Source organism: Egretta garzetta, unplaced genomic scaffold, assembly GCF_000687185.1.
Source record: "Egretta garzetta isolate BGI_Z169 unplaced genomic scaffold, ASM68718v1 scaffold15, whole genome shotgun sequence".
NCBI classification, from domain to species: domain Eukaryota; kingdom Metazoa; phylum Chordata; class Aves; order Pelecaniformes; family Ardeidae; genus Egretta; species Egretta garzetta.
In genome coordinates this window covers 1,625,137-1,636,724 of record NW_009259798.1, presented here as the reverse complement: position 1 = coordinate 1,636,724, position 11,588 = coordinate 1,625,137, and the positions used below count along the sequence as shown (strand labels likewise).

The following is an 11,588-nucleotide window of genomic DNA, read 5'->3' as shown; positions in this document are numbered from 1 at the left end:
AGATGCGTTTACTAGATAAAAGACTCATCATTAGAAATGAACATATAAAATTTAATAGCTTGGTTTAAAATACATTTTCAATTAAAAAACAGCAGGCAAAACCAAAAAAATCAGTTTCATAAAACATACATGACATTGCTGCTACTGTTATAAGACCCGTGTCCCAGAATATCTTATAGTGGAAAACAATCGTCAGATTTAGTTCACATACTTCATTAAGCAGTAAAAAGAAATAACGTTCATGTCAATCCTACCTCTATGGAGACTCTAAAACTACCTCCCTGACCCTAGACTGAGTTTCTGTAATAAAACTTCCATTTTCAATAAAAATGTGTAAATATATATGTATTCTATATATCAGGTTTTAAAAAAAAAAAAAAAAATTCCCTTGCCATAGTAACATCATTCCCCATGACTGATGAAGGGAAGCCCAAGCGGCGGGTTGGTGTTGGCTGGGTACAAGTCCCGTGGCTGCTCTGCAGGCGGTGGATTCCCGTATGGGGTGGTGGCACATGTTGGCCAAGCCTCTCCAGCGCTGTGCTGCAGGCCGGCTTCAAGCCCACAGGCTCCATCCGCATGCCCACAGTTGTGGATGCATCCATGTGGAGTTTGCTCAACTCCAGTCAGAGTGAAGAGAGGAGCACGCCGTGCCCAGAGCATCGGCGAGCTTTTGTGGGGCCCGTCAGTGGAGGAGCAGGAAGGAGGGGGGAATGGAGCACTCTACAAACCAGCTCAGGATTGGTCCGAACCCAAATCCGAAAATACTATGTTTCATGTAATTCACTAAAAAAAAAAATATGGTGGGGAGGGACTTCAAGTGTTCACCTAGTCTCAGCACCAAGGGAGAATCAACTATACCTGTGACAGTCCAGAGACACCTTTGCCTAGCCTGGCTCTGAAGACCTCTGACACCAAACTCCACCACCTCCCTGGGCAACCTGCTCTTCTCACTAGAGAAAATCGCCTTGACACCCCACCTGAATTTCTGCAATTTACGCCCACTAGTTCTCATTGTGCTTGTGATGGACCAGGAGAACACCCTCCATGTGCTGGAAGGCCACTCCCCTCAACCTTCCCTTCTGAAGATGACCCCTCACCGGGCAACTCATCCAGCCCTGCCTCCTCAGAAGCCATGAGCTCTGGCTGAAGGACCAGGCAGGTCCGGCCTCTCTGGGACATCCGATAGGAGTAGGCTCTGCTGGAGGGGCCGGGCTCCGCTCAGGGCACAGGGCTCCAGCGGAGGCCTCGGCCATGCCAAGTAGAGCAAAAGGCGGGTCTCCTATTTCTTGCAGGCCATGCTCCCATTTATCCACTCAATGTGGCATTTGCCTCCCTCAGCCAAACAGCAGCATGACACAGCTGAACAACAGTTGGTCATGATTCATTAACCATTAAGTAGAATTGTTAACCATTAAGTAGAATCATATCCTACTTTTCCAGGCTATTTCTCCAGTTTATCCAGATTGACCTTCACACCCTAGGTGAGGCACGTGCAGCTTTGTGCTGTCTGAAAACACTGTAAACCTCTCTTTCATTATCCAGATCCCTGACAAAAGCACCGACACTGGACCTGGTACCCACACTCATATGCCCACCCTGTAACGCAGGTTTTTGCCTTAGAGCCAAGTGCTGCTGTTTAAATGTTCCTCTCTCAATTGCTACTAACCAGAGGGTGCCTTTCCTTCATAAGCACGTGCACACGATGAGTAAATACTGTCCAATCTACTGCAGAGCAGTAATTTTGGAGGTGTTTGGCACTCCCAGCTGGGGGTAGGCTCAGGACACCTGCTACCAGCTGCCCCTGTTTGGTCTCTCCACCTCAGCAGCGGGTCAATGCGATGCACGTACACCAGGAATGCTTAACATGCTTGCAGCCCCTAGTGCCCACTAACGCTTGGCCTGCTGAGCCGGGATGCCACCTTCCTCTCTCAGAAGCCTTGCCTGTGCATCTCCAGTTGTTGACATCCTAGAACCTTGCAAGCTGGCTCCGACCCATGGGTTCATCCAGCCCGAGCTGCTGTTGCAGGCAGCATCCAGCCAAGCCTTAAGTACGCTGCTTCAGAAAAAAAATCCACCCTCTGGGAGAGCTTCTTCCTGACCCCCAGAAGTGAGATTTCAAGGAAACTGCATCTGCTCAGCAACTCTTGGGACCCAGCTCTCAGACTTGGCCCAAATCACCTCCCAGGGCAGCAGCACGCAGCCATTCTGGGGCTCAAACTGGCAGTTCACGAGAGAAGCCAGGACTGCCGTCGCCTGGCTGTGCAGGAGGGTTTAGGAGAGAGACAGTACCTTTCTCCTTCCACACAGGAAGATCCACGTTGAACAAGCAGGTCTCTTGTGCCTTCTGTGAACGTAAACGCGTGCTCACCTTTGGTGCGTGTTAAGGGTTTGTCCATTTTTAAATAGCTATGTTAAATATCCGTTTTCTCTGTATATGGCATCCTTTTAGATGGGCTTCATTGCATATATTCACGGTATATACAGAACACCATATTTTATATATATTATATATCACTTGTATGTACACATTTACAAACCTTCAAAAATATATTGCACTTATATACAATATAGCTTCATCTGATGAGAGTTCACACAGTTACTAAGGCGAGTTCTTCATAAGCAAGGCAGTTTTACATTCCCCCCAAATGACACAAGTGATTTCAACAGTCTGCCCTGTTCAAGAGTAAACATTATAAAGACTTTTCTCCAACCTGCACGCAATGCCTACTAGTATCAGTTAGTAGTTTTGCAGCTCTACCTAGCAGAAAACAGTCCAATAAAATGGTATTAGCTGATAATGGGCTCAAACATGGTTACTGAACAGATAAATAAGATATCACCACTCTAAAAGGCCACCTTCCAGGAGGTTTTCCCCTCCTGTATTTACTAGTGTTTTGTACATGCTCTCTATTTAATCGCTGATCTTTGCTTGCTCATTTCAAGTGCAAATAAGGCCATGAGCATTACAACGTTCTTTGGAAAGAACAGAAACAAAAATGTATTAAGCAAAACCACTGCTCTGCTCTCCAGAACAAGTCAACACCTGGCTTTCTTCTGGAGAAGGTGATCAGTGTTTTGCTCAACATACTAAATTATGGGAAAATGTTCACTTGAGACCTTTGTTTAAAATCCACAGAGGATCCGTGATCTTAGATCTCCGTCAGAGTGAGCTTGTAAGATCCCCCAACTTCTTCAATCTGCAACTGGAAGGTATCTTCATTAGAATAGTGTTTCACAATGTTATCATCCATGTTGACCAGAATTCTGGAAAAACAAAATAAATCAGGGATATATTACAGTTCTAAATGCCAAAGACAGCAAAGGCGCCCTCAAATCTCAAGAGAGCTTGGACTGTTGAGGGGTAACGCAAGATCCCTGCTCGCCTATCTCTGACTCATTGCTTCCTAGAGCATATCTGGCTGTCCTTACCCAGACCTGCCACGTAGGCTTGCAGCTGCGCTTCTAGGAACAGAAGGGTTAAGTCTGGCTCCTGGACCAGGGAGGAAGAGAGGTCTTGGAACTGGTGGAAAGCTGCCTGGAGCTGCAGACACTTGGGCAACCTTGGGGCTCTGAGCTGGTTTATTTGACAGTTACAATCAGCACAAAACCCTACAGAGCTCGCAGGGAAGAAACCACCAATGTTTGGCCACTTCTTTCATTTGCCAGAAAGGTCAGTACCTGCGTGTTTGTGCACACACACACACAAAGCTGTCCTTAGCAGTGGTTTACCTACCATCAATTTGAAACTTTTGCAGCTACTCTAGTGGGGCAATTCTGCTATGAAAGCACAACCCTTGAAATTGCATTCCAAAGGTGATTAAAGGACATAATTTTCTGGCCAGAGGGGCTTTGGGGAAGGGGCTGAGACACGGAAGTGACTTTAGAGAAAAACCAAGAGACTTACAGAGAGATTAAAAGGAAAACCAAAAGTGGACAATGTGCAGGAACTCAATTATTTATGCTACAAAATAAAAAGGACGGTGGGGAGCGACCTCTTTGGGAACGGGCACTTCACAATAAAATTCTCTTCAATTTAGCCGACAGAAAGACAACCAGGTCTAATAATTGTAGCCAAATGCAGCAACAGTGAGTACAGTTAACCACTGGAATGATTTTAACGTGGGTTGAAGCAGGTTCTTCGTCACTGGGAGTCTTTAAACAAACTGAACACTTCTTCCTCTGATATGATCAACTCTGGTTCAAATAGCAATTAACTCAGAGAGGTTCCGTGACTTGTATTTACCCAGGAAGTCAGACTACGTATTTCTATAGGACCCTTCCAGTCTTCAGCTCCACGAATAACGTTGGAATGTGCATATGTTGCGCGCGTACACACGTATCTGCAAATGGCATTTGCATACGTGCAGTACATGGGGGAATTATAAAGCAGATTTGCCTACAGGTTTGAAAAAATATTTCATATTCTCAGACACTTGTTGCACAGGTACATACTCACCCTTTTTTACATTTTTTGAAGATTTTTCCTATTTTATCAAAAGGAACGTCATACTTGTCAGATATCTAGAACAAAAGAAAGCAAGCATTGGTGAAGCAAGGAAACTGCTGGCATTGTCTTCCACTTACTATTTTACAGAAAGGAACAAAAAAAAAAAAAAAAAAAAAAAAAGGTCTGCAGATGAAAACAAGTGCTGTGCCCTATAAAGGCAATACTAAATCCTGAACCATAGCATAAGCCTACAGACAAGAACCCCTCCTCTGCAGTTTGCCAACTTCTGTGCAAAAAATTTAATCATGTTCTAAACCTGGCCACTGACTTCTCATACAGCAACCCCCTGCCCCCACACCGAAAAGCCCACACATTAAAAAACTAGTCCACACCCTGGTTCTCATCCTCTCTTGGCTCTCTGATCTCTCAGCATACCAAAAACCGTTTTTAAATTCAGTGTCATAGGGATCAAGTGAAAACTAGTCATCACAGCGGCTGGTGCAGGAAGAAAATAGCAACAGTGCAAAGACCTCTGCTGCTAAGGACACGAGCTGATCAGACACGTCCCCCTTACCCAGCAGGGTGACCTCAGCATGAAACCACAGCCACTAACCATGGCACTGCACCGTACAAACCTTCAGAAAGTCATGAGGTCAGTAACCTAAGCCTGGTTTACTTTGCCAAATTGCTTTATCACACTGACAGCAAGTACCAAACCAACAGGCTGTTTCAGGATGCAAAAGCACAGGGGGTTTCCTCCAAGCTAGAGTTGTGAGCTCTTCGTTCCTTGCTTTAAGAAGTCCAAGTGAAACAACAAAGATGGAGCTTCACTGCAGGACCATGGGGTAAGGGAGGACTTCGTAGCCTTCAATCCCCCTCCCCATTAGCCCCCACCTCCAGCCTGCCTGTGCTGGCAAAGCGCCACAGCAAGGAAGAGAACGCTTCAGGTTACAGAACCATCTCTGGGCCCCAAAGCTAATGGCAAGACCTGGCTGTACAGCCCCAAAGCCTCTCTGCTCTGAGCAGCGACCGAGGCATTAGTCACAGAAAGAGGCAGCTGGAAACGTCACCTTTGAGCTTGTGCCAGTCATTACACCATCCCTCAGAGTTAAACTCTGTACTTCCTTTGCAGCACTGCAGCAGCAGGGGTAGTGGAAGGCTATTTTGGAAGTCAAGTACCAGAGAGCAATTTCACACACGTGTGCACAGTCATATAAAAGTCTTCAAGCACACTCAGAAGTTGGGACTTGGAACTCTTCAGAAGCAGGTTATGAAAGGGGAGGGAGGCCCCCAAACAAGGCTTTGAAAGACTGAAATAAACCCAACCCACCAAACACATTCTGGAAATCACTCCAGCTTCTAATTAAAGTACCCTCTCTGACATGAGGGACATCCACAGTGGGAGTCTATTGACCATTTTTTGATGCAGCCAGGAAGAAACCTAAGCAGCTGCTTCTGCAGCTTGGCCACAGTAAAGCCTGCATAAGAAGTGAGCCTAGAAGGCTCTCTCTCCAGCAGCACCTCCCATTTTGGGACTAATCTCAGGCATCCAGTCACCAAGCTTGACACACCTGGATTTTCAGGAAGGCTGAGAAACACTTTCTTACACCCAGACCCCACAGATGTGTGGGGTAATGAAATAAAGCATTATTTACATTAAATTTCATGTTATTGAAAGGAAATCAGCCTTAGGCTTCTAATCCAGAAGAGTGGGAATACGTGGACACAAGCTGTGATTGAGAGTCTAGCTCCTGTGACTGCCCAGTGTATAAGGACTCGATAGCCAGGGACTACATTTGCTTTTTCTCAAACTGGAGGCAAGGACTGTAAACCTGCCTTATTACTTACCGCTTCCATTAGACCTTTCAGAGACGGTGTCTTTAACATTAGTGCATCAAAGACTTCCTCTGACTCTTTTCTGACATACAGCAACACTGAAAAACAAATTGGAGAGAGAAATTAACTGCATAACTGCTCCTCAGAGAAGATCTGTATATGATAGTGGCTATGCACACAGTAACATACATTGAGGACTTTATGAAGAGGCATGCATACATACATTCAACACACATTGAAGATTACATCACGAACACGCATAGCTAGCTTAGCTCAAAACATACTTCTGCACACAGAAATACCGCATGCTCAAGCACCTTTATTGTCAAAATACTTTTAGATTTCTCTCTATTTGGTATTTTCTGTGTTATTTGAAAAAAAGGTTTATTTGGAACAGACAAAACATAGAGCTTTGAGACTCTTGGGTCCCTCCATATCTCACAGGTCATTTACCACAAGACTTTGCATAATAAAATAATTTGACAGATGCTACCACAGCAGGTGAAGCCATCCTGGCCACCTCCTCATTTTTAAATAACTTATTTGTACAGTCCTCTGCTCCTCCTATGCTGTCTCATCTCTCTTCCTATCCCTTGCCACGTTTCTGTAATACTCATACCACCACAGCTGGCATACAATGCAGACCTAGTCTCCTGCTAGGAGGGGAAAGAAAGAGTAAGAAACCCAATTAGGTAAGCATCCCTAGTGTTCTCAAGCTAGCAGAGAGTCACTGTATGTAACATCAGCCTCATTAAAAACTGCATTAAGGCTGAGGAATAAGCCATGACAGCAAGAAAGCCTGGACTTCAACAGCTCTGCTGTCTTTAATCCATCTTCTAATGACTAGGTATGACAGCCTGGATTGTTTACAAGGGTTCCATCAGCCACAGCTCTGACACACCTGCAACACAGAACAATTACTCGCATATCTAATTGAGCAAGGTGAACTCAGGACAGCAATAGCACCTTGATGGGTTTCCTGTGCTAAAGGGAGGTTTAAAAAAAGAAGGACTGTAGATTTAAAAAAAAAAGAAGACAGCACACACACTCTCAGTCACAGCACAGATGGGATGACACAGCAGCCAAAGGAGAGAGGATCCCATGGGTCTCGTTTTATGGCATACAGCAACAAGAAAAACCAAGAAAATTAGTTTCCATTCAACCCATCCTTCCTTACTAGTTTATCCAGACTACAGAAGTGCAGCCCCATTAAGATCAGACTTGCCAGACTTGACTTTCGCTGCGTCACAAGTTTAATCCTCCTCTTTTAAACCTTTAAGCTTTGTCATGGTCCATTCACACACAACTGTCATTGGGCAGGTAATCCTCTATACCACCTCCAGAGGGACTTCTCATCTCCTTCCACAACACCACAGCCATATCCAATCCCACATCAACTTGCAAAGGTTGACAGCAGATTAAAAATAAGCAGAATATTCTCTCAGTGTGGTTCTCAGCGATGAAGAGCCCATTTTCCAGCACCACGAAAGATGCAACAGTTTTATACCCAGAACCAGTTCTGGCATTCATTACTTAAAGTCCTAGAGAAAATTTCCAAACTATTTTTAGTGGAATATGTGATGACTTCTCTCCCCCAACCCACCAAGGAGGCTGGTAAACTGCTCACCTTCTCTGAGACTCTTTCCTTACAGGTTCAGAGCCAATTAATGTCTGAGTTGGCAGAAAACCCCAGAAAATCTGACACTGTAAAAAATTTGTGGAGCTGAACTACATCCTGATATACAAAGTCTTTCTATTACTACTCAAAGCCAGAAAAATCAGGCTAAAGTATACTCCAAAATAAATAAAAACAACTCTTTAACCTCAGATGCATCTTTCTACCATGATGGATAACTACACCAATAACAGTCTCTGAAAGAAGAAAATAATACCTCTTTTTGGTTCTTCTATTCTGGCCATCTTATTTGGAGTAGCAATAAAGTCCTCTTCACCGATATAGGCTCCTCTCTTCAGGTTGGAGCTGTCATTGACAGAGCAAGAAGTCAGCAGTGGTACAATTACAGGGACTTACCCCTCTGTCTGGGGGCAAGACTTCAGTAGGCTGAAGCAGCGCAGCTCTTACCTTTCACCCTCCAGTTCTTCTGAAGCAACAGGAAGGACCTTTTAAAACAAAGGGGAGATCTTCTTGACATACGCAGAAAAACACACACTGAATTAGCTAGCTAGCCCGACCCGTATTTGTGGTACTCAGGCCTCGGAAAACTCTACAAAGGGCTCTGAATGCTACAAACCAAAGTTGCGTAAGGACAGACCCATTAGCTGGCATAACACGGTCTTGTCAGCGATGCCCTCCCCACCCCTCTAAGTGCTATCTGTTAATAGCAACTTAGCAATAGCTCTGTTTGCGTTAGAGAGCCACTGGCGTAGAACAGCAATCCTGCTACATCTGGCATGAGCAGAGGTCCAACAGCATCAAGTTAAAGGAGGCAGAACCCCTGTGTGCATGGCAGGAGCCGCAAGGGATAGGCAGATGGCTCACCCACCCAACTCACTTGTGCGCACATCAGTGCAGACACAGGGGACACCAAGGCTGTCAAGCAGGGAGCCAGCCACAACTACACTACTAGAAGAAAGATGCTGTGGTCCAAGCAATAAACACTGGCCTTCATTTTAATACACAAATGGTGTTTGTGCTTCAGGTTGTAAAAATCTTATCCAGAACTAGAATTCCTTTCCTCTTACTATCTTTCAACCCTGTGTCAAATGACACTTTGGCTCAGTCTTCCAAAAGCCAGTAAGCCATCATCTTTACTTTCTTTCGTAAAGAGAAATTAAAGGATCTCAAATGAGAGTGACAGGAACAAACAAGAGCTAACCAGCTTTCTATCTGGATTGGTGTAGAGTCTCCAGACAGATCTCAGCACTAAAGCCTTTGCAGGAAAACATGCGGAAAAGTCAGCCTTGCGGATACAAGTTTATTCTCCATCCCTGCTAAGAGTTTAGGCAATGCTCTTAAGAAGTGAGGTTTAGATTATGTTACAGCATGCCAGAACTCCCTGCACAGGAAAATTCAAGATTTTGAAACTTGGTTGCACTCTAATTTTTTTCCTCTTCCAGTTTCCTGTCAGCTGGGACTTTCCAGGAACTCGGAGGCAGGGCGCTCTGGCAGCGGATCACAGAGCTGACACACTTGCCAGTTCCACAGAACTGATTTTTACCCTGCAGCAGCAGGCTGGAGGAGCCCACGGTCTACAGCAGCACACCAGGAACCCAATAGACTTTACAACAGAAAACCAGCCTGCAGTTCATTCAATGAACTCTCAGCTGGAGATGCTGTGGAAAAATCCTTTCAGGAGCTAATAGGAAAATAATTTTATCAGAAAAACATCCCCAACCAACGCATCTAGGAGCAGCATCTCTGCTCACATGAGACTCAGCCTGTATTTTTTTACAGCATCAGTGCAGACGGTCCGGCATTTCACATGTACGCATCCCAGGCTTTTTGCAAATACGTCCCCACACCCATGAGCTTTACTTACATGAGCCCCACGCTGAAGATTTGCAAAGTGAACGTCAGGAATGAAAAGGACAGGCTGAGTGTCAAGATCCATGAAGGGCTTGAAGACGGTGATGTCCGTACGTTTGTGTGAGGGAAGCATTGGCACTTTGACATCAGAAACTGCAGAGATGAAAGATTGGAACAGGGCATAGTGAAGGCACCGACAGGGCTGTGGCTTTCCTACATCATTTAAAAGGTACATACGCTGTTGAACACGGTTAGTCTGTAGGCAGGGTCAAAGGGAGAAGCTCCTGTGGTAGAGGAGTTTGAACCTTGGTTGTCTTGCCTCTCAGATGAGGGCCTGGACCTTGAGGAAACAGCTTGTTTCACAGAGTAGTAGAAATTTGCTCCATCTCTCCAAGTGAGCTGCTTGACTTTGTTCAGATATTAAACTGGACTAGAGAATGGTCTGGCTGCTCACCCCAACAGAAGAACCTAGGTCTTCCATGTACCAAGCAAACTATCCAAACAGAGGGCAAAAGCTAATCCAAGCCCCCCCCTTCTCCCTATCAGTTCTCTCAAATGGTTGCTGGAATGCCTACATCAGGAAGGCAGAAAGACAACAGACAAAAAGACAACTCGCAATCCACGTGGTTCCAGTTGGGAGCCTCCCAAAGAAACAGCACCACAGAAGCACTACCACACTACAGAGGTGATACAAATACCCTTTTCCTGCAAGATGCTATGTTTAGAGCTACGTTCCGATTCCACACTTTCGAATTTTACATTTTTGTTCATCTCATTGTTCATCCCGGTCACCTCAACCGGCCAGACCCCAGTTCATCCCCCAGCAGGACCAGCACAGTCTCCCACAGAGCACTTTGGCTCTCACGACACAACCAGCTGATGTGACACAACCCACCAAGTGGGCAGACTTCACCCACAAAGACCCGCTTGGGAGAGAGGCAGGACGTGCCTTAACCACACTTCAGACACGCTCATGTCAAACTGACCTCAACTGAAGACTTCATTTTACAAGTGGAAACGTTTCAATTTTGGGTCAAACCAACAGCAAAAAACCCACTTCATTTCTCATGTCCCCAGCAGAAAACATACTTTTTCTTTCCTTACAAAACTGATTTTTTAAAGATTGCTCAAATCCCTGTAAAAATAACTTTGACCAAAAGCCACAAACTATTTCTGCTGTTGATGAGTCCATGCACACATGGCATTTGTGATCCTAGAGGTGGGTATAAGAGCTTATGGCTTAAAGCAATCACAAACTTCCCACACAGGAACTAAACAGCAATGGATTGTACTTTCCAGGAAAATAAAGGTCACATCAGGCTAATACCAAGCCTAGGAAATTCATATTGGAAAGCAGCTTTTATAAAATCGTAAGATCCTGGAAAACTGTACTGAAGCTGTTTGCACTTTCCAGACATTACGCAAAGGGCTGCATGCAATAATCTTTTGGGAGCCACTGGGGCTGCTACATTTATGAAATGCTAACAGTGTGTTAAACCTGCCTTTCACTACGTACTTTGGGAAAAAAACCAAAACCCCAGCCCTTTCTGCAACTGCCCTTGAGCAAATGGGTTCCCTTGCAGCATTATCTTCTTCTGAAGCTGCTCCAGCAGCCTGTACCTGCTTCGTCAGGAAAATCCTGCCCAGCAGGCTGTGAGGAGCGTGCTTGTTGAACCAGTTGGACTGTTAAAAGCACGGCTCTGACAAGCACACTGAGCAGAGCAAGGGAGAGCACGCACCTGCCCCGTGCAGAGGATGAACAGGGAGATAGGTTTCCTCTAAGCAGCCCTGCTGGTGAAGAACTACTCATCCAAACAC

The 11,588-nt window shown here is 45.2% G+C and overlaps 1 protein-coding gene across 1 annotated transcript in view; it reads right to left on the bottom strand.

Moving 5' to 3' along the window:
* Window positions 1–3,149: 3,149 nt before the first annotated feature.
* The window catches only part of GRHL1 (grainyhead like transcription factor 1), a 37,762-nt gene continuing 29,323 nt past the window's right edge, over window positions 3,150–11,588 (bottom strand). The window contains exons 10-15 of the mRNA XM_035895339.1: window positions 9,784–9,923; window positions 8,367–8,404; window positions 8,176–8,264; window positions 6,296–6,381; window positions 4,457–4,521; window positions 3,150–3,264 (exon numbers count right to left, since the gene is read on the bottom strand). Of these exons, the coding sequence (XP_035751232.1) occupies window positions 3,150–3,264; window positions 4,457–4,521; window positions 6,296–6,381; window positions 8,176–8,264; window positions 8,367–8,404; window positions 9,784–9,923 (533 nt within the window). The remainder of the gene's footprint in view (window positions 3,265–4,456; window positions 4,522–6,295; window positions 6,382–8,175; window positions 8,265–8,366; window positions 8,405–9,783; window positions 9,924–11,588) is intronic.